This window comes from Drosophila serrata, unplaced genomic scaffold, assembly GCF_035046125.1.
Source record: "Drosophila serrata isolate PLE 108 unplaced genomic scaffold, ASM3504612v1 contig_275, whole genome shotgun sequence".
In the NCBI taxonomy this organism is placed as follows: domain Eukaryota; kingdom Metazoa; phylum Arthropoda; class Insecta; order Diptera; family Drosophilidae; genus Drosophila; species Drosophila serrata.
This window is the reverse complement of record NW_028257173.1, coordinates 4,360,678-4,385,221: the sequence shown is the minus strand read 5'-3', so window position 1 is coordinate 4,385,221 and position 24,544 is coordinate 4,360,678. Positions and strand designations below refer to the sequence as shown.

The 24,544-nt window shown below is 44.3% G+C and overlaps 5 protein-coding genes across 12 annotated transcripts in view; 1 reads left to right on the top strand and 4 right to left on the bottom strand.

Annotated features, from left to right (window-relative positions):
- Positions 1 to 2,064: 2,064 nt before the first annotated feature.
- Positions 2,065 to 5,913, bottom strand: LOC110187567 (uncharacterized). Of its 4 annotated transcripts, none has more exons than XM_086834877.1 (8): positions 5,555 to 5,913; positions 5,179 to 5,316; positions 4,942 to 5,121; positions 4,015 to 4,205; positions 3,852 to 3,955; positions 3,366 to 3,743; positions 3,145 to 3,307; positions 2,065 to 3,077 (listed from the first exon to the last, which is right to left on the bottom strand). In XM_086834877.1, the coding sequence occupies exons 1-8, from the start codon at positions 5,579 to 5,581 to the stop codon at positions 2,282 to 2,284; spliced, it is 1,977 nt and encodes a 658-aa protein (XP_086691003.1). In that variant the 5' UTR covers positions 5,582 to 5,913; the 3' UTR covers positions 2,065 to 2,281. The 4 variants fall into 4 exon arrangements, with proteins under 4 accessions (XP_086691003.1, XP_020812615.2, XP_086691004.1 ...); XM_020956956.2 differs by having other exon boundaries at positions 2,065 to 3,090; positions 5,555 to 5,911; XM_086834878.1 differs by having other exon boundaries at positions 2,065 to 3,090; positions 3,366 to 3,955; positions 5,555 to 5,911.
- Positions 5,914 to 6,017: 104 nt separating this feature from the next.
- shv (DnaJ heat shock protein family member shriveled) lies at positions 6,018 to 7,905 on the bottom strand. Its single transcript, XM_020956938.2, has 2 exons — positions 6,458 to 7,905; positions 6,018 to 6,395 (listed from the first exon to the last, which is right to left on the bottom strand). The coding sequence occupies exons 1-2, from the start codon at positions 7,467 to 7,469 to the stop codon at positions 6,340 to 6,342; spliced, it is 1,068 nt and encodes a 355-aa protein (XP_020812597.1). The 5' UTR covers positions 7,470 to 7,905; the 3' UTR covers positions 6,018 to 6,339.
- Positions 7,894 to 15,305, top strand: crq (croquemort). 5 transcript variants are annotated; one of them, XM_086834881.1, is made up of 7 exons: positions 7,894 to 8,014; positions 9,768 to 10,246; positions 10,311 to 10,469; positions 12,280 to 12,483; positions 13,175 to 14,280; positions 14,340 to 14,430; positions 14,493 to 15,305. In XM_086834881.1, exons 4-7 carry the CDS (start codon positions 12,355 to 12,357, stop codon positions 14,643 to 14,645), a joined length of 1,479 nt encoding a protein of 492 aa, XP_086691007.1. In that variant the 5' UTR covers positions 7,894 to 8,014; positions 9,768 to 10,246; positions 10,311 to 10,469; positions 12,280 to 12,354; the 3' UTR covers positions 14,646 to 15,305. The 5 variants fall into 5 exon arrangements, with proteins under 5 accessions (XP_086691007.1, XP_086691005.1, XP_020812595.1 ...); XM_086834879.1 differs by having other exon boundaries at positions 9,763 to 10,240; XM_020956936.2 differs by having other exon boundaries at positions 7,895 to 8,014; positions 9,768 to 10,240.
- On the bottom strand, positions 8,255 to 9,640 carry LOC147643425 (uncharacterized). Its single transcript, XM_086834883.1, has one exon. It carries the CDS (start codon positions 9,638 to 9,640, stop codon positions 8,492 to 8,494), a length of 1,149 nt encoding a protein of 382 aa, XP_086691009.1. The 3' UTR covers positions 8,255 to 8,491.
- The window catches only part of ex (FERM domain containing expanded), a 22,271-nt gene continuing 12,606 nt past the window's right edge, over positions 14,880 to 24,544 (bottom strand). The window contains exons 4-6 of the mRNA XM_020956954.2: positions 20,649 to 20,728; positions 17,176 to 20,575; positions 14,880 to 17,106 (exon numbers count right to left, since the gene is read on the bottom strand). Of these exons, the coding sequence (XP_020812613.1) occupies positions 16,493 to 17,106; positions 17,176 to 20,575; positions 20,649 to 20,728 (4,094 nt within the window). The 3' untranslated portion in view covers positions 14,880 to 16,492. The remainder of the gene's footprint in view (positions 17,107 to 17,175; positions 20,576 to 20,648; positions 20,729 to 24,544) is intronic.

Here is a 24,544-nt window from a genome sequence, read left to right as displayed (position 1 = left end):
ATTTTTAGCTTAGTTATGAGATTTTTAAAATTTGATTTATTGTCAAAATTGTTTATAAAATATAGACAAATACCGACTAAAAGTGTGGTATTGTACGTTTAGTCAGAAGCTTGTAGAACTTTAAAGGACTCAGTTCCGAGTAAATTGAGTATGCAGTTTTATTGCCATAATAAAAACGTTTATAGAAAAGGTTTTCGAATTGAAATTAATGCATTTTTAGCTTAGTTATGAGATTTTTAAAATTTGTATTATTGTCAAAATTGTTTATAAAATATAGACAAATACCGACTAAAGTGTGGTATTGTACGTTTAGTCAGAAGCTTGTAGAACTTTAAAGGACTCAGTTCCGAGTAAATTGAGTATGCAGTTTTATTGCCATAATAAAAACGTTTATAGAAAAGGTTTCCGAATTGAAATTAATGCATTTTTAGTTTAGTTATGAGATTTTTAAAATTTGATTTATTGACAAAATTGTTTATAAAATATAGACAAATACCGACTAAAGTGTGGTATTGTAAGTTTAGTCACAAGCTTGTTAAACTGTGAAGGAGTCATTTCCGACCCCATAAATCATATATATTCTTGATCAGCATCAACAGCTGAATCGATCTAAGTATGTCCGGTTGAAAAATTTTTTTTGAAAATTTTATCGATTTTTGCAAAAAACGATAAGGGGTTACATCATTAAAATTGTCAAAAATCGACAAAAATTTTCATTTTAAATTGAGTATGCAGTTTTATTGCCATAATAAAAACGTGCATAGGAAAGTTTTCCGAATTGAAATTAATTTTTAGCTTAGTTATGAGATTTTTAAAATTTGATTTATTGTCAAAATTGTTTATAAAATATAGACAAATACCGACTAAAGTGTGGTATTGTAAGTTTAGTCACAAGCTTGTTAAACTGTGAAGGAGTCATTTCCGACCCCATAAATCATATATATTCTTGATCAGCATCAACAGCTGAATCGATCTAAGTATGTCCGGTTAAATTTTTTTTTTAAATTTTATCGATTTTTGCAAAAAACGATAAGGGGTTACATCATTAAAATTGTCAAAAATCGACAAAAATTTTCATTTTAAATTGAGTATGCAGTTTTATTGCCATAATAAAAACGTTTATAGAAAAGGTTTCCGAATTGAAATTAATGCATTTTTAGCTTAGTTATGAGATTTTTAAAATTTGATTTATTGACAAAATTGTTTATAAAATATAGACAAATACCGACTAAAAGTGTGGTATTGTACGTTTAGTCAGAAGCTTGTAGAACTTTAAAGGACTCAGTTCCGAGTAAATTGAGTATGCAGTTTTATTGCCATAATAAAAACGTTTATAGAAAAGGTTCCCGAATTGAAATTAATGCATTTTTAGCTTAGTTATGAGATTTTTAAAATTTGATTTATTGACAAAATTGTTTATAAAATATAGACAAATACCGACTAAAAGTGTGGTATTGTAAGTTTAGTCAGAAGCTTGTAGAACTTTTAATGACTCAGTTCCGAGTAAATTGAGTATGCAGTTTTATTGCCATAATAAAAACGTTTAAGGAAAAGGGTTCCGTCTTGAAATTAATGGATTTTTTGGCTTAGTTATGATGTTTTTAATTATTTTCTGTGTAGGTGCTGGAAAGGTAAATCTGTATTTTTGATTTGTAAATTTGCAAAAGGCGGCATGACAATGCATGGTTTACCTTTGCACTTAATTTAAACTGGAAGCACTGAGCAGAGTCCTACAACATTTCGTATACGCACTGGTTTAAATGGTATTTAAAATATAAACAAAAACTAATACAGTGATGCAAAGAGGTATTTGCAAGAAGGAATGCAACCCTAAGAAGCCTCAAACGCATATATTCTTTCGTAAGAATATATTAAAACACCTACAGAAGGTTTTTTACCACCTATCCCCTATGAAAGAAAACTGCATTTTTTATTGTACAGAAATATTGCAACTTATTTTGTAGAATTTAAAAAGAACAGCACAGTTCACAAATCTAGAATTTGCAGGCTAAAAGTAAAAAACCAACTTTTTGGGGTTAGGTTGACGGCCAGTCCTCCGCCTAATTTTTCTCTATATATCTTCTCCATCTCCTCCAGATCATGCATCCTGATCTCTGGCTTTGGTTTCGTTTCTTGGCTCTCCTTCCGAGGGCTCTTTGGTCACGACACTCGATCTCTCCTCTCATACGAAGGCTCAGCAACACAGTCTCCATAGTACTGGACCCAACCGATCCACTGAAGCATCCAACCTGCGCTCGGCTGACTGCGACTGCGACTGCGACTACTCGAAGTATCGCTTTTTGAGATCCGGCGGATAGGTCACATAGATGTAGTGCTCGTTCTGACCCAGACCCGCCTCCTGCTGCACAATCTCGTGCGTGGAGGCGGAGGCACGTAGGGATTGCTGCGAGGAGCCCACATGGCGGTGCCTCGTCTCCAGCGGCCGCGGATGCGTGTTGTAGTGCCGCTGCTGGGCATCGCCAGGAGCTCCTGATCCGGATGCCACTGCTGCTGCTGCTAGCACCGATCCTGAACCAGCCACCATGCTGGTGGCGATGGGGCGCGAAGAGCTATTTGTATAGTCGCGTCGGTCTAAAATGTCCTGTGGGTAGGCCAGGCTCGTTGAGTGACGATGCTGCAGGTGGGGTGGATGACCCGGGTGCTGGCGGTGGTGCAATGGCGTGTTGGCGTTGGAGGAGCTGGTGCGCACGGCCCCTTGGGTGGGTGTGCCCACAGCCACCACCGGACGCTGATCGCCGATGTAATGCCGCGGACTGTGCCGATGGTATTGCACCGGATCCGGATACAAATCCCGGCCGGAGGCCACTTGCTGTTGTTGCTGTTGCTGCTGGTAATAGAACTGCTGCTCCTGGAGGAGCTGCTGCTGATGTTGCTGCTGCTGCTGCTGCTGCTGAGCAGCTATCCCGCCGGCGTCCAGGTCGAGGTCGCGCCGCGTGGCATAATCCACATGGTAGTGATGACCCACTGCTGCTCCGGGCATGTAAATGCTCCCGCCGCTGCCGCCGATGGCTCCCTGGCCGTAATAGTGGTTGGCGTTGATTGTCGTCTCTTCGGAGCTGAAACAGATGACTTAGGTTCGCTCAATCTCAATGGGAGAAGGCCCGGTACACGGCGCACACTTACTCGAACAGGATCCAGATGATGTAGTAGCAGAAGCAGATGCCAGTCGACAGTACAAAGATCAGGATCACGATCAGGCCCCAGGGGAATGCTCGGGGCTCCAAGGGGCCATCCTCCCAATAGCGATCGCAGGTCAGATACCAGCACACAGCCTTGTTCATCTCCTCTGCAGGAAAGAAGGTACTTCATCTATCAGCCAACTTAAAACTGCTTTCGACACTCACCTTCCATCTCCTTGAAGGCCTGATCCGACATGGACAGCAACAGGCCACCGATGCAGCTCCTCAGCAGTAGCTCGCACCGGGTCTTAAGCTTACTCAGCTCCTCCGGCTTGCAGTTGGCCCTGGCCTTGTTGCCATTCCCATTGGCACCCGATCCCTCCTCCATTTTGGCCGGATCAACGGACTGGCCACTGCCCTCGGCTTTCCCGCTGCCCTCCTCTTCCTCCTCGTCATCATCATCATCCGTCTCGTTCTGCCTGCTGGCCTCTGGTTCCGCAGCGGCGGACTTCAGGTGCGCCTTGCCCAGCTCCTTGAGCTTGTGGAGGAGCTTCTCGCCCGCCGACTTGGGCCGGGCCGCCGAGCCGTCCTCCGGTGTTGCATCTAGGCGAAGGGGATTGGCTGTGGTGGATGGACGCTCTCGAGGGAGGTGGTGGGAGTTCTGGTGGTGGTGGTGGTGGTGGTGGTGGGAATGGGGATGTGTTCGCTCACCTGCCGGCGGCTGATCCTGCTTGCTGCTGGCCTGGCTTGGCTTGTCTTGGAGTAATTGACGGTTTTGTACTTTGGCGGCACGCGAGGCACCCAATGTGGAAGTTCTGCAAAGAGTGAAAGAGTTATATCAATAATTACAGGTCGAAATGGAGACATCACTCACCTTGGTATTAAGCTCAAGTAGGCGGCATTCGCTTTGGCCAACGCGGAGTTCTGACCCAGGGAGTCGCCCCAGACCTCGATGTCCGTGACAATGTGCTGGTCCCCGAACTTAAGACTCGACGCATCCTCCGTCTCAAACACCTCGCAGCGCATGATGTCGCAGAAGTCGGCCAGGCAAACGGCATCCTCCGCCTGTCGCAGAACAGAAAATTAATTATTATTTAATTTTTAATTAAATTTTTTTAATTTTTAAGCCTTGTATTATAGTCTTCTGTAAGTAGTTTTCTATGAGGTGCTTCTTAACATATGTATATACAGAAAATCTTTTGCTAAAATCGACAAACAATAAAGGTCACTTTGAGAAGCCAAAAATAAGCATAAAATCATTTCTTTGTATACCTAAAAAAATATATTTTTATATATACATTGTTATATCCTAATTTTTAAAGGTAAATCGAAGTCTTTCAAATATTATAATTAAGCCAAAAATGCATTAAATTCAATTCGGAAAGTTTTTCTATGCCTATTTTTGCATGTCTAACAAATCTGCATTCTTAGTTTTAGAATTTAAAAAATTCAATTTTTTGTCGATTTGTGACAATTTTAATGATGTAACCCCTTATATTATTTTGAAAAAATTGAAAACATTTTGAAAATTTTTTTTTCAACCGGACATGACTAGATCGATTCAGCTGTTGATGCTGATCAATAATATATATGATTTATGGGGTCAGAAACGACTCCTTCACTGTTTTTCAAGCTTCTGACTAAAATTGTAAAATCCTGAAGGGGCTTAACTATCTATATATTGATCTAAAATTTCGACATACCAATAAACGATGTTTTCTTAATAATATAAACTTTCCATATAATGTATTTTACTTTTTATATCGATATTATAAAACCCTAATCCTCGCTATAATCTCACCTCATTGATGATGCTCTTGTGACGTGTTTCAAAGTGTAGATCCAAGTGCTTCTCCTGGTAGAAGCTCTTGCCACATTTCCTGCACGTCCACTGAGTGGGTCGATCCCTTTGCTTGGCATCCTGTCTGGGGGCAAACACATCCCGGAAAGGATGCAGCGGGCACTCAAGGGGTAGCTTAACCTGTGACGCATATAAATCAATAATTACAAATTAAATCCAAAGACTTGGTGGACTAACCTGATGCTTGTCCAAAATAGGTGTCCACTTCGAGCGCACTATCTTGCGCACCAGCCGGCTGTTATCTCGCGAACAGAGCATCCTGAGGACATTCGTCGGCGGCCATGGTATCAACAGCAGAAAGTAGACCAGTGCAATCTGGAAATAAAGCATCAAATGCGAATGGATGAGTCCGCACGCAACTTTGCCGGCTGACCTAAAACCACCCTGCCGTGCCTTTGCTCCCTTGTTTTTTTTTTTTTTTTTTTTTTTTTGTGGGTCACTTAAAGTTGAAGGGACAACCCCGCAGAAAATCGATAGGAAAAACAGGGAGAAGAGTGTGGTCGCAGGACCCGGGGAAATGGGAGTTACAAGAAGGAGCTCCCTCACGACTCACCTCGAAATGATGATATTTAGGCGACATTCATACTATGTATTTGTTGTCGATGTTGTTGTCTTTTTATTCTCTGGCCGCAGGTGAAAGGAAATCCTTTGAATGTTTTTCCTTCGCTTTTCTTTCTAGGTTATGTTCAGCTAGTGGTGCTTTTTCGGGAGGGCAGGTGCTTAGGATTGTAAGGCAAGTACAGTAAAAACAATTCGAGCTGCTCCAGTGATTTGATTCTGTTAGTTTTGGTTTAGCTTGCTTGTAAAAAAATAAAAGCCTGAGAAGACTAAGCTTGTACTACGTCTGCACTGATGAAAATTTCTTCGCTCTCTGAAGGCGAACTTTCGCCACTTCCTGTGCTGCTCTCTCTCTCTCTCTTTTAACCATTGTCCTGCGCCAGCTAACATCAGCTGTTTGCAAGGCTGCTTCCGGAAAAATGTATCGATATCCCGATTAATTTAATTTTAATTTCGAGTTTAATGTTAAATTCTTAATTAATCTTTTATTTTACTAAATTAATAGACAAAGACTGTAATTGAAATCTGTTTTATTTTGTGTGGGTTGGTTGTTCGTCTTTGCAATTCCTTTTGTGTTAGCCAAGAATCGCCAGTAGTTCCGTTCTTTTTTCTTCGCTTTTTACTATTTTACAAAATTCTAAACTAAAATTAAATTGGTTTTTATCGCAACAACTTTTTTGAACAAAGTCGTTGCTTGAATTAGGGGGGCGTTTCCAGATCGAAGCCGCCCCCAGCTAGGCATTTTTAAATACTAGAGTACAGCCGTCGAGCGTTGCAGTTTCACAGTCCATTGTAGATGCGGTTAATGGACGATTGGTCGAGTATTTTCTTGAGCGCTAATAAAGAATGGGAACAATTGTCAATAATTGAATATTAATTAATTATAATGGACACTCACCTTCTTTGTCCTCCTCCGTTAAGTCCTTCTTTGGGAACTCCACGTCGAAGGTTATGTACAGATTGCCCGTGAGGTTGTTGTTCTCAAAGTTGGGCATTCCCTCGCCCTTCTTGCGGATCCTAGCGCCCGGCCACGTAATCTTCTCTCTCGTAATAGGCACTAAGTGGCCGTCCAGATGTTTAATCTCCATGGAGAAGCCAACGAGGGCGTCCTGCAGGCTGATGGTCACATTGGTGTAGAGATCGTCTTCCTTGCGAAGGAATCGCGGATGGGGCATCTGTTGTACGCGCACAATGAGATCACCCGGTTCGCCATCGATATGTGGTTCACCCTCGGCCACAAACCGTGTCTCCTGGCCATCGACCATGCCTTGCTCCACCTCGATTTCGAGGGTGCGTTCCTCGTTGACCAGCTTCACGTTGGGGCACTCATCGCAGACGGTTTGCTGGATCATTTGGAAGCGGCCGGGACCCAAATTGCGGGTTACCATCTCCTGGCGGCAGTTGCACTTGCGCGTGCCCGAGGCGGGCTTCATCACTGGCTTGTTGCGCACAATCTCCACGAAATTGCCCGAATAGAGCTCCTCCAGGGACACGTACATGTTCATGACAATGTCCGCGCCGCGTGGCGTGTCCTGTTGGTGGGGATCACCATTTCCAAAGTGGAAACCGAAGTCCCCAAAGAAGCTGGAGAAGGGATCACCGCCGTGGTCCATCATGCCCTCCTTCTTAAGGCACTCCTCGCCGCAGCGATCATAGGTCTTGCGCTTGTCTGCATTGGACAGCACTTCATAGGCAGCGCCCAGATCCTGGAACTTGGTCGAGGCCTCCGGGTCGTCCTTGTTCTTGTCCGGATGCAGTTCCTTGGCCAGGCGACGGTACGCCTTCTTAATCTCGTTCGTGTTGGCGTTGCGCTTCACGTTCAGAATTTTGTAAAAGTCCCGACCGGCTAGCGCTTCGTCCACGAGCAGCAGGGCCAGCTGCACCAGCACCACGTACTTAATCACCTGCATTTTCGTGTTTTCTGTTTTTCTGGCTCGCTCAATGGCAGTAATTCATGCTGTTTTTCCGGGATAAATGAAACTTAAATGCTGGCAAAAATTTTGTAGTTGTCGCCTGTGCTCGTGGGACGCCCTGATTGGCTGCCGGCTGGCCAGGGTTGCCAGCGTGGTGGCCTGCCAGTGATGCCAGAAAATAATGGGCTTACATTGATAGAAATAGCTACAACTGCCGAAAAACGCTGCCGTGAATTTTCTCTGCCGTAAGAAATGTCCCATCAACCACTATGCTGTTGATAAACGCCTTCATTAAGAAGAGTTTTCATTAAAGATTTGTCAACAAAATAGGGATTTACAGAAGTGTGAGCGAGATGACTATATGGAACTTTCAGAGGCCTTGCATCCAATTTTTTATGGTATATTTCTACATACTAGAAGCGGGCACACTATTCTGCGGTCAACAAAACCAAAACAAACAAATTTAGCTTTTACTAAATAAAACAGGGGATTACTGCAAACGCTGGATATAAAAACATTCTGCGGAATAAAGTCATGGACGGGTAAGCGTGAATACTTTATCCTCTTTTTGAGAAATCGGTCTTTATTTTCTTCTCAGGGACATTTGTCGAGTTTGTGAGTTGTGGGAATTCATGGTCAATATTTTTGATGCTACCGGCATAGTACATGGTACTATTTAGGTTGATATAATAGAACTAATATTCTTCCCTTAATTTTAAATAAGGTGTTATCTTACCACTTTAACAGGATTTGATATGTACAGGAATTAAAGATTTTAAAGGTTGATGCAAATCCAGCAAGCGCAGAGTATTCTCTTTAATGAGCAGGCATTTCACTCTTTAAAATACTTTTCAATTTACAAAAACTATCTTATCTTATTCTATATTATTATAATAAATTGTTTTCATATTAATATAGTTCTATCTCACAGTGATCAACATTGTTTTTAAAGCAATTCCTTTGATTATTTCCATTTGTTTTTATTGTTGGTCCAAAGCTCACTTGTTAGGAGACTGCTCTTATGTGTGGATTTTAATGTGTTTCTGAAGATAGCGTTTTAACGTAAAACTCTTTTTGCAGTGTGAGCACTTGAAAGGCCGGTCTCCTGTATGGCAACGGCTATGTTCCAAAAGGCTATCGATCCGTGAAAATGACGCATTGCAGGACTTCTCAGAACACTTGTAGGGCCGTTCTCCTGTGTGGGTCCGGATATGTTTCTGAAGACTTTGTTTGTACGAGAAAGTCATTTGACACTGGGAACACTTGAACGGTCGTTCTCCTGTGTGGGTCCGCCTGTGATCCTGAAGATGTCGATTTTGTACAAAAGTCTTTTGACAATCGGAACATTTGTAAGGTCGTTCTCCTGTATGGGACCGGATGTGTGACTGTAGAGGTGCGATCGTTTTAAAGGTACTCTCACAGTGGGAACACTTGTACGGCCTCTCTCCTGTGTGGGTCCGGATATGTTTCTGAAGAGTGCCATTAAGTGCAAAGGATTTCGGGCAGTAAGAACACTTGTAAGGACGTTCTCCTGTGTGGATTCGCATGTGCAGCAGCATATTGCATTTATGTAAAAAGGACTTCTGGCAATAGGAACAAATGTGTGGATGTTTTGACTTATCCTCGTGATCAATAGTAATCTTATGATCATCTGTTTCAAAATATTCTTTACTTTCCTCAGTTTTTACTTGAAAGTCTAGCTGATCTGCATCACAGTCCAAAATATGGAGGTGATCTTCCTCGAATACGTCCTCTTCAATCGGCTCGTTCTCTACTCGAAAATCATCTTCTCTTAATTTGTCGATCTCTGTCGTACCTTTTTCGAAACCGTTCTTCACTTTGTAAGGGTTCTTTTTAATTTCAGGGTCCTCGTAGACAGATATTTCTTTCTCGCCTTCCTTCATATCCTTTCCCATCTGGCAGAAGACCTTGTGGCTCGTCTCGTAAAGTCGTTTTATCTCATATGCATTTGTGGCATCCTGCTTGCAAGGCGCACATATGGTTTTGGGAAATGGATCCGCTTTAAAAATCTGAAAACCTGTACACTGGGTTATCATATCCGCTATAGAAATCCTTCTGTCTAAAATGCCGATATCATCAAATATATTGACCATACTTTCCGACTTTTCCAGACACACTCGACATATTTTTCTGAAAATGAAATACATTCAATTATTTGAAACAATATTAATTTTCACGCTTACATATCCATGTTTTTTTTAATTATATCCTGCGATGCAGTTCACTCTTAATTTATTTACGAGATTTCTTGTTTTTTTTTTGTTTGAAGAATAGTGTGCCCGCTCTGCCACGGTTTAATAACATTCCCAGCTGATGCTGTTAACACGCTGTTGTAAGAGTCTGATAGGAGACAGTTAACAGAAGACATTTTCGAGGGAAACTTTTTAATTTGGGGCTTTCTCGAATTTCTACACTATGCGTGAAAAGCCATCGTTCCTCAAACACGGGAAATGCCATTGAACAGGGGGAAAAAACAAGAAAATAGTTTCTGCCAATCAAGTAAGACCTTTCCGGGCATGTGGTTAAATCAGGGAAAAGAACGGCGGGCACACTCGACCAAAAAAAGCAAATTAGCAAAAACGAAAACAATTGTTAATCCAATTAGTCCAGCAAAGTACGACCGCCACCAGTTGACTGACTGCTGCTGGAAGTTCTCAATCGCTTCGCTGGACATCCAATAAACACGCAAGTGCCTTTAAAATAGTTACCGGTCAATGGAAAATACGCCTACGCCGGAGCTCCCTCAGGTAAAGGTAATTTAATTTAAATAATCCCTTTCAATTCAGGCCTATTTACCTCTAGTTTTTCCAATTTTAGCATCTTCGTAAGCTTTAGAGCTAAGCATTGACCAGCCAGCCTTGGAAAACATAATTTAACCACTAATAGCGAGTATTGAAAGTCAAGGCCACCGCACCAAAAACAAAAACAAGAAAAACAGCTGGAAGACAACGCAATTGCAGTTTTGCCTTAGAAAAGGTGAGTAATTCGCATGTAATAATACGTGTTAATTAGCTTATTATCCGCCTGATGATATCATCACACTTTGAACTCTCCCTTCGCAAAATATCACCGAGTTTATGATTTAAATAGGGCAAAATATTCATTAGAAAGTCGGGATGACACACAGCTTCACAGTGGAGACTTCTTAGGGAATGCCAGATACTATTTATTCTGCTTAGAAAATAATTCAATTTTAAATTAGTTAATTATACCCTTAATTTTAGTCATAACCTTCTAACTCTGTGAAGGGGTAATTTCCGACCCTTAGAATCATAAATACTCTTGATCAGCATCGAGTCGATCTTGCCATGTCCGGTTATAAATAAAATATTGAAAATTAAAAAAAAAAAAAAAAGGGTTACATCGTTAAAAACTTTTTAAATTTTAAATTGAGTATGCTGATTTATAAACGTAATAAAAAATAACATGATTTTTTCGAAAAACCTTAAAAACCCGACTCTCTTAAGATCAATTTAGGTAAATTTTACTGTGGTTTCAGACCCCCTTTTTTTTGCTCGTTATCAGCCTCGGAACAAAGACGAGTGCATAGCCCAATAATCGGACAAATAAACAAGTTCTGACTCAGGGCGACAATGAATGAGAAACAAAGGATGGTTTAAGGAGAGAATTATACTTGCAATACGATATGCACTAGACTTCTATTGATATCAAAGAGGCCCCGTTCCTATTACATTGGCAAGCCTCTAGAATAGTGGCAAGTAATCTACATATTAGTGGCTAAACACATGTCAACCGGCTAATCGCAACCGTCAATATCTCTCCGGGCGGCACGTTTTATCTTATCGGTGCCATAAATAGGAACCCCTTGGGAGCGTTTGCGTGTACCAAACATCTTGACCAAGCGTAAAAAACCAAAGAATTGCGTTTAAAAAGAAAGATAAACATATTGCCAGCTTATCTCACATTTCAAGCTCTCGATCTGTGTCAATCGTAGGCCATGGAAAGTCCATTCATTGAGTAACATTAGAGCGATGCAACTTGTAAGTACTCTCCGATGGGAAAAGGAAAATGAAATGAGTAATTCTTTTAGCATATATCGTCGTATTAAATTCCATACAAAGAATGAATAAAGTCTTCGATAACAGACACAATTTTAAATATACATATAAACGCATAGATACGAATCATCAAAAGCCAGTTAAACTACATTTAAGCTACTGATTTGCCCTTTAGAAAGTGTTCCGCCTATCAGGCATGCAATTCATTCAAGATTAGCAAAATCCAGAGATTAGTTAGTGAACCAAGTAGTAAAACCTCAAGTGGTTCCATTTAAAAACCAAATGAAATACCCGCTGGCAAACAGTTTCACCCTTGCAGGGGACGCGTGCGGTTGTGATAATTCCATATAGAGTTCCTTCGCAACTGGAGCACCTTGCTGTCCTCCTTCAGTTGGGAATTTGCGTAAGTTCCTATGCCCGGTGGCAAGTGCTTGTCAACTCACGAGATCTCCGGATATCTGTACTTGGCTCCAAGTGGACACTGTCCCGGCGTAATCTTCGACTGCAACGGACGTAGACATCAGTCAAAAAATAACTAAAACGGACTTAATCGTACAGGCTTATCGAAATACTTAAGCAGGGGCAGAAAAACACATCGATAGGCCGGCCATGGTGGATTATTATTATTATTTTTAGGGGCAGCAGCTCTGCTGGGTGCTAGGAAAATGAGGAATAAAAATTCCTGCGATAAGCCGCGATACGGACATTTTATTGCCACAGATTATGCAAGTGCGAAAATAACCCAATGAACTCTGCTCCCGTTCCAGATGCAACGCAGCGCGTAGGGAAAGATCAGTTCTGTTCCAGTTGTTGCTTCCTGAATCCGTGAATCTTCCTCCGTCATGTGCTGCAGCTGCTGCGGGGAAACTCAACGCAAGGCCTGGGTCTTTGGCCTGGGCTCGCTTTTCCTGGTCCTGGGAATTCTCACCGTGGTCTTCTGGCCAAATTTGGCCGATAGTCTCGTCGAGGATGTAAGTATATTTTGGTTAAATGAAAAATGAAAATGAAAATGATTTCTTAAGCTAAAACCGCGTTTATAAATGTAGGAAATGTTTTCTGGTAAATTTTTGCAACAATATATAGTTTTTCTTTGATTACAGCACAGCTTAAGCCGTAAAGTGAGCTATAAAAGAGATTATATCACTTGAGTTGAGTAAAACTTAAAATGAAAATAATTTCCAAGTTTACTACTTTATTGTCAACAGTTGCAGTTTTGATCAGTGATCGAATTATAAATTTATCATATTTAAGCCAAAAATGTTATAATTTTATATCAGAAAGCATTTCTGTGTTAGGTTTTATAAGAATAATGCATCTGCATACTCAACTTAAAAGTTTGGGATATTATGACCCAGTGGTAAAATGATAATAATATATAACATAACCTGTACACCATTCCAAAACTAAACTTATCTGCATTAAATACTATACTTCGGTTATTCCCTGACCAGATTAACTGATATTTTTAAACGTTTGATCTTATCAATAGCTTCGGCGTTAAGCTTTTGGATTATAGCAATCACATCCATATATGTAGGGTGGGATCTATAATTAATACGATTAAAACCTCTTCAGGAAATAAAGCCTTTTCCATTCAAATTCAAATAATTTCTGATCACCTTTAACAAATCTTTAATAACTCACTATTTTTATCCAATCCAGGGCCTCACCTTGAAGCCTGGTACTGATGCCTATGACAGCTGGCTGGAGGCACCCATACCCATTTACCTGAGCTTCTACATGTTCAACTGGACGAATCCGGAGGAAATCAGGAATCCAAATGTCAAGCCCAACTTTGTGGAAATGGGTCCGTACACATTTTTAGAGAAACACAAGAAGGAGAACTACACGTTCTTCGATAATGCCACGGTGGCGTACTACGAGCGTCGCACCTGGTTCTTTGATCCGGAGCGATCTAATGGCACCCTGGACGACCTGGTGACGGCTGCTCATGCCATCACCGCCACGGTTGCGGATGAAATGCGGAATCAACGAAAAATTGTCAAGAAAATTATTAACTTTATGCTGAACCACGAGGGCGGAGAGCTATACACCACGAAGCCGGTGGGAGAGTGGATCTTTGATGGCTATCAGGATAATCTTACGGATTTCCTGAATCTATTTAATACCTCCATGATTGACATTCCGTACACACGCTTCGGCTGGCTGGCGGATCGCAATGAATCGCTGACTTATGACGGTCTATTCACCATTCACACGGGCACCGATGACATTTCCAATTTAGGACGGCTTACCCACTGGAATAACAAACCGGAGACGGGCTTCTATGAGATGCCCTGTGGCGTGGTTAATGGCACCACTGGTGACCTCTTCCCGCCCAAGATGAACGTCAAGGATGAGATCACGATATTCGCCACCGATGCCTGTCGGTTCATGAACCTGCGACCGCAGGGCACATACGAGAATCATGGACTGACAGCCACCAAATGGGTGGGCACTGAGGAAACTCTGGATTCTGGAGAGAATTACCCTAACCAGGCGTGCTTCTGCGATCTCGAGCGTTTCGAAGAGTGCCCGAAAACCGGTGTGGTGGAGTGCAAGGCGTGCCGCGACAAGGCTCCTATATACTCCTCCTTCCCGCATTTCTATCTCGCCGATCAGTCGTACATCGATGCAGTGAGCGGCATGAAGCCGGAGAAGGACAAGCACGAGTTCTTCTTGGCAGTGGAGCCGACGACGGGTGTGCCTGTCCAGGTGCACGGTCGCATCCAGATCAACATGATGATCGAGCCCGACGATGATTTCGAGTGAGTAAAAAGCCCTTGTGGCTCTTTATTTTGTATTATTAATTAAATATTTGTTGCAGCATTTACCGCGGCGTGCCAAAGGTGCTGATGCCCATGTTCTGGTTCGATCAGTACGCGGAGCTATCCTCCGAATTGGCTTCCAAGGCCAAGGTGAGTTTATTTTTCTAATGCAGTTTGATTTTGGTTTGATAGCTAATTTTATGTTTTTTCAGTTGGCCATCAATCTGTCCAGCTATGGCCTTATCTTTGGCTATTGCTTGATAGGCTTTGCCAGCGTCTTTCTTGTCACCGGCGTCGTGCTGACGCTGACCAAGAGATGGGTGCGACGAGCTGCCGACGATGAGGACATGCTGGCCACCAACTAAGGTATCTTAGGTGTAGATTTTAAGCATAGCCCAAAGTGCCAGGAAAAGATAACACTCCTAGTTCATTCTATATAGTCGCTCAGAGATTGTTGTTCGTTTCGTTGCGTTACGCGTTATGTAATATGTAAGTGACACTTGCATTTTGTGATAGCAAACCCTATTTCCCTAATCTATAATCCAAGTTCACAACTCAAACTAAACGGAGATTTACTTATTGTAATTTAAATCACACACTTTACATTTGAATTTTTCATTTTATTTTTTGCAAATTATAATTTTTACAACTCAAAGGACTTTCTTTACTTATCGTATACGAATTTGTTTTATAAATGCTTTACTTTGAATGTTTGTTTTGTAATAATAATAAATTAAGTATAATTGTATATGCATATATATATATATTGATTTATATATATATTTATGTATATATATATGTAAGATATATGGCAAAAAATTTAACATTTTCTCAAAGATCACATTCCTCAATTTAGCCATAGACTTTTAGTCGAGAAAAATCTACGCAAATATTTGTGACAACTCGAAATCATTTTTGCACGCACACTCTCACATTGGTGGGGGTTAATAAACGAACAAAAAAATAATAAAATAAACAAAGTGTGGATATAAAAAATAATAATCAATAAAACATCCATCTATCTAGCTTTTTACGCTTACTCGCTACGGTGGGGATTTTTGGGGGCAAGTCTAGGCACTCTTGAAATTCTTTAGTTCCCTTCGGGGCCGGCGATCGAAAGGGGTTACAACCCGATACATAGTATATATGAACCGGGTTAAAGAGAACCCTATACCATCACTGGCCCGATTCGTTGTGAGTATATATGTGAGGGGTGGTCTTCTAAACGTACTAAAAAATTTGCATAGTTTTGTGGCATTTGCGTTGTTCTTGCTGACTAAAAATTAGTTAGTTGTACGAGTTAAGTTAGTGTAAGTGTTTAAATAAAAATCAATCACAGTTGTTTGGGCGGAAGTAGTTTAGTTAGTTTTTAAGTATTCGCGTTTCTGGCCTAACTAGGTTTTTGTTCGCAGCTAAGACTAAGGTTCCTACTATGCTTTAGTTGGTTAATTAAGTAAGTAGTGGTCGTATTTTATACTTGAGTATTGTTTTCCTGCTCCTGGGCTCTATCTCTCTTTCCATTCATATATTTGTATATATATTTCCCTCTGTATTTCCGTTGTGGTGTCCATGTCCTTTTGTGACCTGTGTTAAGCTACCGATTCCCTTAAGTGACTAGACTGGGTTCTCTGATTATTTGAATATTCGTATTTGAGGTTAAGTTACTCTCACTTTCGTCCTGGTGTTAACGTGTCCTTGACTCTGTTAAGTTGTTAAGTGGCGGCTGTTGGCTGTTAACTTTAAACTGGCTTCTTGTTACTGTTACGTAATGTTATGGAATGTATAATTGACTCTCTGTTACAAGGTGGTTGCTGTTGCTGTTAGTTGTAGTTGGATATATAAACTGGCTTGATCCTGTACTATATATATCTAAAGGACATAATTTCTTCTTGCATGTCTTTCAGAAACTCTGGTCCACTATGCTTTCCCTTTTCTGTTAACTGGCTTCTGTTAGTTCGACGTCTTTTACTATTCTGCTGCTGTTAACCTTTTCGGGGAATTCCCCTTGCTACCCATCCGAAACACTGTGATCGAACGAACACCTTTTTACTCCTTACAACTCTTTTTTTCGCGGTCTATGCAAATTTTCGGAACGCAGAAAAAAACCCAACACCCGGTACACACAGATACACGACAGCGCGCACATCGAACTAGAGAGAAGAGTGTCGGCTTGACATCCGTTTCCATCCTCCACTTCCGTTTCCGGGCGAGTCTAGCTGGTCTTGTGCTGCTGCTGCTGCTGCTGTTGCTTCATCATCACTGCGGGATCGATCACATAGTTATTGGCCTCCGCCAACTGTTGCACCGGCAATGGCGGCAACTTGTCCTGCGGATGTCGATGGCTTACGGTCGATCCCTTCCTCACCTTGCTCAGGGTACCGCCTCCTCCCGTTGAATGGGAGTTGCTACCGTTGGTGGTGGCGGCACCCGTCGAGGACTGCGAACTGGAGCTGGGTATCTCTTGGCCCGTCTTCGGGTTGACCATCACCTTCGTCTGCTTCAGCAGGGAACGATCGTTGCAAAGAGCCGAGATGAGCGGCAGATCCAGGTGCTTGCTCTTCTCCCGCAACAGGGCAATGTCCAGAGCCTGAGCCTGAGCCTGGGCCTGAGACTCGGCGGCCATTGAGGCCTGTAGCTGGGCCAGTATGCTGTTGTTGCCCCGATTAAGGCCCAGACCGAGGCTCAAGTCTGGCCGTGGACGCTCACCTGCCCACTGGGCTCCACTGGAGGTCTTCGTCAGCGGCGAGTTGGCATGGTGAGGATTCAGCGTAGGTGGTTTCCGGGGCGGCAAGAGGTTCATCATGCTGGCACTGGGCTTCGAGGGTACTGTAAGGGGAAGGATACGATTCGTTATAGCCTTGATAGAGCCTTCTCCCTGTCACTACTTTTACTCACTTGGAGGTGGCTTTTCACTGGGTGCCGGCATTGGTGGCTTCTTGAGCCGCCTGTTCACGTAGGGCGGCGGTGGTGGTGGCGGCAGACGCTTCCCCTTGGGCAGCGAGTCGAGCGAATTCAGAATATTATCGTCTGATCGCGATCGTGCAAACATCGAGGAGGTGGCGCCCGCGCCTGCATTTGCCGAGGCAGCCGCTGCTGCTGCTGCCAGAGCAGCCGGATGAAGTGGCGGCGGCGGTGGTGGTTCATAGGAGGAGCACAGGCTGGCCATTGAGGGCGAGTACAGTGGTGAGTAGCCGGCTCCCGGCAGCTGTACATAGGTATCGGACAAATTCTGGGTGGAGGCGTATCTCGAGTGGGTGGACAGGGCCAGGTAGGGTGTGCTCCTGTATATCGCCGGTGCCACCTGCATGGCCAGATAGGGATGATGCGGCGGCGGTGGCGCTGCCTGGGCCATGGCTGCCAGCAATGAGCCCTGCTTGGCATCCAGATACTCCTGCTGGCTAACAGCCGGATCCTGAATGGGATAGATCACGTAGTCCACGTCGCTGTACAGCTGCTGCTGATACAGCTCCAGTTGCTTCCTGGCCAGCTCCCGGCTATAGAGATGACTTGCTGCCAGGTGCGAGTGACTGGGCGGCGGCGGTGGTGGCGGCTGCCTGGGCAAACTGGGTGGTGGCGGCGGCAGAAACTGACGTGGCTTGATCACCGGCAGGAGGACGCACGACTGCTGGTGGTGGAGCGAGGCCGTGCTCTTGTGCAGCCCGTAAGGAACTATGGGTATCCCAATGGCGGCCGATCCTGAGTGCCGATGATGGGCCGGCGGCGGCATGTGGTGATGATGCAGTGAAGCCTGCGATCCGCCAGCATAGTTGGAATTGTGGAGCGACTGCTGACTCAGCTGGTGGCTGCACACCGAGCCACTGGAGGAGGCCGCCGAGGAGCAGTGATGCGGTGACGCATAGCTGGGCTTGGCCCCGTCGGGTAGGAGGCTGGTGTGGGCCTTCAGGATGCTGATCTGGGGTCTTGTGGTAATGAATCTAGCCGTCACCTCCTCGGACTTTAGGGAACTCATCGAACCGGCTGCACTGGGCGCTGGATTGGCCGAGGAACTCACAGATATCAGGGATGTGGGCCTGGGCTTGCTGGAGCTGGGATATGGCGGTGGATCTCGGCGACGTAGCGCCGCTGGCGGTGCAGGAAGTGGTGCTGGCGGTGCGGGTGGGCTGCAGCTCGGTGCCTCCGGTTTGGGAGCCACCACAGCGATGGGTTTGGGTGGCACTGGCTTGGAAATTGGTGGCCCACACAGACCGGTCTTCTCGTGCCGCGCACTGTAGGGTGGCGGCGGTGCCGGGGGTAGCTCCTGCTCCGTATGGTCCGCCTCCTCGCCTCCCTGGTTGCCCAGCGTCACATAGTCACAGTCTGAATGAAGGCTGCTGGACACTGTCTTCCTGCTGGGATAGGTTCCTCGTCCCACTATCAAATCGGTTAGCTCTTCCGCGGAGAGCAGGGAATGCTTGTTGTCCGTGGGATCACTGCCGTCGCCACGGAAGGAGCTGCCTGTGCTGATATTGGAGTCCGATCGCAGCCGGAATTCGGCTCGCTTCTTTCCATCCACTGAGTCGGGATGTGGCACATGGTTGTCCTCCAGTTTCTGCGGCTGGAACATGCCGTAGTGCGAGCTCTTCTCCGACTCGGCCATCTCCGACGACTGTCCGGTAAGTTCACTGCTGTGCATCGTGTAAACCCCTGAGGTTTCGGTGGGCGGAGCTCCGTGGGCTAAGGTGTAGACTCCGGACACTCCCGACACACTCTCCGTTTCCTCTCTCGCCGAGGTGGACAGAAAGTCCTCGGGATTTGCTTCGCTCAGGGCAGAGTTCTGGGCGGTGTGACTAAAGCCCAGCTCCAGGCTGGAGGACGTGGAGTGCACTGGAACGGGTGCACCTGTTGACGAGGCTCCTCCGCCTCCTCCATTGCTAGTAGGTGATGTGACCACCACCGTGCTGCATGTGGAGGAGCACTGGGAGCCGATGTTGTGCTGCGAACTAGGTGAATCGGTGGCCGTTGATGAATCATTGGCCGCTGTGCCCGTGGAGCTCCTTTGAACCGATGAGTTTGCCAGGGACGCTGTTCCGTTGGAATTGGCATCCGGTGGTCTCACGCTCAAGGCGGCCAGCTGCTCTTCTAAATCCTTTAAGGACATCTGACCCACGCTCGAGGTTTGCCTGCTCACACTGGGCCGATCCAGGAGATGAGCCAAGGCTAGGCTCTCCGTGGAGGGAGCTGCAAGTGGAGCCGGCGGGGTATTGATCATGATCTCCAGCTCATCCTCGGAGTGGACACGATCGCTGACAATACCGGAGGTGGTGTTGGAACTGGTGCTCGAGATCACCGAGATGCGCTGCTCGTTCTTGCTCTTGTAGGGCAACAGGAGGCTTCGGGAGCAGGCGTAACTAGCGTGTAGTCTCTGGGATTCGGCAGCCTCCTCCTCCTCCCGCTTGGACACCTCCTTTAGTCGGGCTGCCAGCTTCATGCTCCACTGATGGGTGTCCTTGCAGAGAGTCAACAGGAGCTTGTTCTTCTCATCGGAGGCCGCATACAGGGTGATCCTGCTCTCCCCGGAACGTATTTCAAACTTTTTCCGCTCGAACGAGAGCTTGGTGATATTGGGCCAAAGGAAGGTAGTGACTTCCGGACTGGACGACGACGAACTGGTGCTTGAGGCTTCTCCGCCAAGGATTTTGATGCCCTTGGCATAGACCACAAACCAGGCACTGCCCGAACCCTGCTCACTCTTGGCCAGCCTCATCCGGTAGGTGTGGGCATTGATGGTCTCGTGGAGACTGCATGCCTGCTGGATGTACAGGAGTTCGGCTTCCGGCGTGGCCATGCCCAAGTGCTCCCGATGGCAGGCTCTCAGCGCACTCCTCGCCCATGGAGTGTGCAACCCACTGGGCAGGTAATCCTCTATCCGAAAGTAATCCACTCCGTTCGTTGGCAGGCTGGGTGGCAGCGGTATGGATTCCCTCTTCGACGTGGATGCCACGTACGTGGAGAGCCTCAACATCCGCTCATTGGCACGCTTACTAATCTTGGGTAGTGTGGTGGTGGCACTCAATCCCCTCCCGCCAGAAGGTGAGGCCTCCTCGCCCGAGTCATCCTTGGAATTCCCCGCACCCGGCGGAGCATCACCCAGATCGGCCTGTAGGGCCAAACCGGCCAAGAAGACCAAGGCCTGCTCGGCCTGCTCCCGGGGCAGGTCGCGCTGCAGGATGTTGTGCCGCAGCTGCAGGTAATAGTTGTGGCGGGACGTCTCATCTTTCAGCATGAACGGACTCTCGATGTAGAACTGCACGCGAAAGTGTAGCTCCAGGAGCGGTCGTCCATTGGCATCCAGACCCTGGTAGGGGGTAAAGGATTCAAGGGTTAATCAAGATGATCAGATTGGACCTGGCAGAGGTGATGCTACTTACGTGGGTGTGCGAGGATCGCCAGCTCTTGGGGCCGTATTTGGAGAGCTTGCTCTCGGGATCTGCAAACATGTACTCGCCATCTGCAAAAGTTTTAGAAAAACAGGAAAGCTATATTAGTTGAAAATACATCAAATATAAGAATGGGAATCATAAAAAGTGTATTCCCATTGACAAAATCCTGGCTACAAGAAAAAACTGGTGAAGGTAAAGCTAAATATCAGTTCGGTTGTCAAGTTAAATTCCATTGAATTTCCGGTTGCGATGGCAGGAAAACCTTTTTGGCGCGCAGCCGCCAAGGTCGCTAATCAAAATTTTAAATGAACTTTCGGCTATGCCTGAATCAGGCTCAAATCGGGATCGGCGGGAACCAGACTTCTCTGTCAGTTTGTCAGGCAATAAACAAGCATCCCATTGACATCGACAAGAGTCTGGAGTCTGACGATCATCATGATGATGATGATGATGACGACACGTCAGGCTGTCAGAGGGACAGAGGGAAGAAAGGGCAGAGGCGGGAATCGGGGGGCATGGCTTCCATACCAACCAAAAACCGATCTCATCCAGCAGAAGAAGGGCCCCCAAGGGCATGTCGGGTGAATCTCGAGAAGGCACGGGAGAAACAGCACCAACAGCAACGAAATCAACACACACTTCATCGAACGAAAAATTGGAATTCCTGCATACGAAATGAAGAGCAGCAAGATGAAAAATAATAATTATGAAAAAATCAAGAGGAAAGATCAGAGGGGGTGAAGGAGGAGGGGAGACTGGAATGGAGGCATCCAGCATCCAGCAGAAGCAGCAGCAACAATATCATAATAATCATCAGCGGCCGAATAAGTGCCTATCAATGACGACGTCGTGGACCGGAGCTGGAGTTGGAGTTGGAGCTGGAGCTGAAGCTGGAGTGGAAGTGGCAACAAGTGGACGGCCAGGAAAGAATAGGTATTCAAGTTGGAAGCACTCAGAAAAAACGAGGGTTATAATAGAACATAAATAAGATATAAATTCTTATTTATGAAGTTTCGAAAATAGGGTAAAGGGTAATAGGGTATAAGTAAAGACCTCATTCTTAAGCTTTAGTTTATAAATTTTGTAATAAATACATAAAAAACTAAGATAGGGTAGTTAAATATAAATAATATTTGAATTAAGTATAATTAAATATAATTCTATCATCGTTTTCAGCATCCAAGAATATAAAATCATAGTTTTTGATGAATAAACTTAAAGCCCTTAAGCGACCTCTTAGAATAAAGCCTTTTATGAGTATTTTAGATAGTAAATAATTACATTTCCATTACAAATAAAATCCTCAATAAAATATATATTCTTTTATTTATTAATTCCCCCAAATTCCCCACCAAACCCCCCATTTTTTCTTAGCGTGTACAAAACCAACTCAGAGCGAGAGCGAGTGTTGCATACCAAGCCCAAAACGCAGCAACGAAAAAAAAAAAAAAAGAGCCCCAGAGAAAGAGGAGAAACACAACAACAACAACAAAAAAGAAACAGGTAGAAAGACAGGTAAGCACAGAGAGCTGAAATACAACAAAAAAATAAAAATAAAAAGAGGCAGCTGAAACCCAAGTCGTTCGGTTTTGCAGTTTCCGAGAGAGCTCCCCAGGCCGAAACTCCAAGCGATTTCTTTTCGCATTCAAATTTCACCCAACTCCTTGGAATGGAATTCCTTTTCTTTGGCCCAAGAATACACCTCCAGCCTTGTTCTAAGAGCTCCAGGGCGGCAGGTGTGAAGGCCAACGGAGTTTGATCTCTCTGCGGTAGCCAGTCTCTGCCCGCCTTTTGCCTTTTGATGGATCCTCACGCAATCCCAATACCCCGCCCCGCGGATACAAACCAAAACCAAAAAAAAAAACCTAATAATTAACATATTTTCCATCGCATTCCTCAGCGCTCACAATTAACACGCACGCACTCGGGACTAAGGTATGAGGGATGAGGACCCAAGACCGAGGGTCGAGGGGCAGCGAAATAAATCTTCAATTTGAAACACATGCAACACAAATTACAGCCTCAAAAGCAGAGGCAGCAGGCAGGCAAAGGCTCATCAAGCCGAGGAATTCCAGCTCGAGTTCAGGTGAGGTGAGTGCCAGGTGAGCTGAGGGGCAGGCATAATAACTGGCGAGCAGCAGCACCAGGAGGAGGAGGAGGAGATGGAGGAGCTGGAGGAGAGCAGGGTCTGGCCACGGAGACAGCTGCGCCCAATGCCATGGCCTGGCATTCTTCAGATTCAGATTTATTTTTCCAAAAGGTCTCAGTCCGAGTTTGAGTGGCCGTAATAACCAAAAACAAAAAAAAATCAACTAAAGAATAAAGAAAACGGAATATAGAACTCGACCAGGGAATGCCCTGGAATGTAGGAAAATATAACTCCTTTGATATAATTTTTTATCCAAGTATTTTTATAGTCATAAAAGGCATTATATATATATAAAGTATATATATTCTTGATCAGCTTCAACAACCGAATCGATCTAACCATGTCCTGTAAAAAAATAAATTTTCGAAGGTTTTTCGAATTTTTCAAAAAAAAATAAGGGGTTACATCATTAAAATTGTCAAAAATGGATAAAAAAAAAAATTGATATTTTTTAAATGTTAAATTTAGTATGCAGATTTGTTAACCTAATAAAAACTAGCACAGAAACGTTTTCCGAATTGAAATTAATGGATTTTTGGCTTAGTTATGGTAGTTTTAAAATGGACCAAATTACATACTTAAAGGGTATGCTAACTTTAACTCCTCTAAGTTAACTTTATTTCTTCTTTTAAAATATATTTTAGAATATTGAAAAATGTTTATAGCATAAATCAAACAAAGTGAAGATTAAAGAGTTTTCTTTATGGGGAAAAAGAGCAAAAAAAAATATCAACATGAAATAATTAAGAAATCCTTCCTTAAAACCCAAAATTCCAGCATACCCTTGATCTTACACACTTTTTTTATAGGATATCCCCAAGAATGGACAGCCTCGAAGATAAATGTGTGTGTGTGTGTGTGTGTGTGCATCGAAACTGGCTGAGGGGAAGAAAACAGAGAACGAAAAAAAACAGAAACAACATAAAACCAAAAGAATTTTAATTTCCGATGTTATCAGATGCACGCAGCCCGAAGAGGCAGGGAAGGAGAGGAATCAGGGGGCAGGGACAGGGGCAGGGGCATGTGGCAGCTCCACTGCAAGGCCGTGTCCGTCGTCCAAAGATTGAAGACTGAAGACCGAAGACGAGGACCGGCCAACGCCATATAATAATGATTATGAGCCATTAACATTAAATGGAAAAGAAAATGCTGGTCTACAGATTACAGCTACAAAGGGGGCGGGGCCCCCGAGAAGGAGCAAAGAGATAGAGTTTGTGTTTGTGTTTTTGGGGCGGGGGAACGTACCCCAAGGGGGCAAGGAGTATGGAATGCGGCACAGGAATCCGAGCAATGCGACAGCCTAAAAATAACACCATGAAGGAGGAGGATGGAGTGGCAGGAGATATGGCCGACGACAATGTTGCCAAATGGCCAGCGGGTTGGAGTGACCCAGCCACCACTTAAAGATGCATCATCTTCCACCAAAGGGGCAAAGCGAATTTGCATAAAGATGAAATTTATTGACGGTTGCTTGGCCATAAAATTGAAATTCATTACCATTTCGCGCAGAAGGGACATCGTTTAAGCAGCTCTTTAAGCATTTTAGGACATTGCAAAAGGGAAGAGAATCAAAAGACTCAGGCAACAAACTTGCTAAAGAGGGTTATACCATTTGGAAGTATGAAGTTCGTTTGTTGTTTATATTTTGCTTATATTAAACTCTTAAACTCTTAACTCTTAACTCTTAAACTCTATCTTTCCTTCTAATATATAACTTCAGTATTTTTTTGGTGAA

Bases quoted from the DNA above. Each gene is read 5' to 3' on its own strand.
- crq (XM_086834881.1), top strand. From the start codon at position 12,355: ATGTGCTGCAGCTGCTGCGGGGAAACTCAACGCAAGGCCTGGGTCTTT. The intron at 14,281-14,339 runs GTGAGTAAAAAG...TATTTGTTGCAG, and splicing joins GAGCCCGACGATGATTTCGA to CATTTACCGCGGCGTGCCAA. The intron at 14,431-14,492 runs GTGAGTTTATTT...ATGTTTTTTCAG, and splicing joins AATTGGCTTCCAAGGCCAAG to TTGGCCATCAATCTGTCCAG.
- LOC147643425 (XM_086834883.1), bottom strand. From the start codon at position 9,640: ATGTATTTCATTTTCAGAAAAATATGTCGAGTGTGTCTGGAAAAGTCG.
- shv (XM_020956938.2), bottom strand. From the start codon at position 7,469: ATGCAGGTGATTAAGTACGTGGTGCTGGTGCAGCTGGCCCTGCTGCTC. The intron at 6,396-6,457 runs GTGAGTGTCCAT...ATTCTTTATTAG, and splicing joins AACGGAGGAGGACAAAGAAG to CGCTCAAGAAAATACTCGAC.
- LOC110187567 (XM_086834876.1), bottom strand. From the start codon at position 5,581: ATGTCGCCTAAATATCATCATTTCGAG. The intron at 5,317-5,554 runs GTGAGTCGTGAG...CTTTATTTCCAG, and splicing joins CTAAATATCATCATTTCGAG to ATTGCACTGGTCTACTTTCT. The intron at 3,308-3,365 runs GTGAGTGTCGAA...TCTTTCCTGCAG, and splicing joins GGCCTTCAAGGAGATGGAAG to AGGAGATGAACAAGGCTGTG.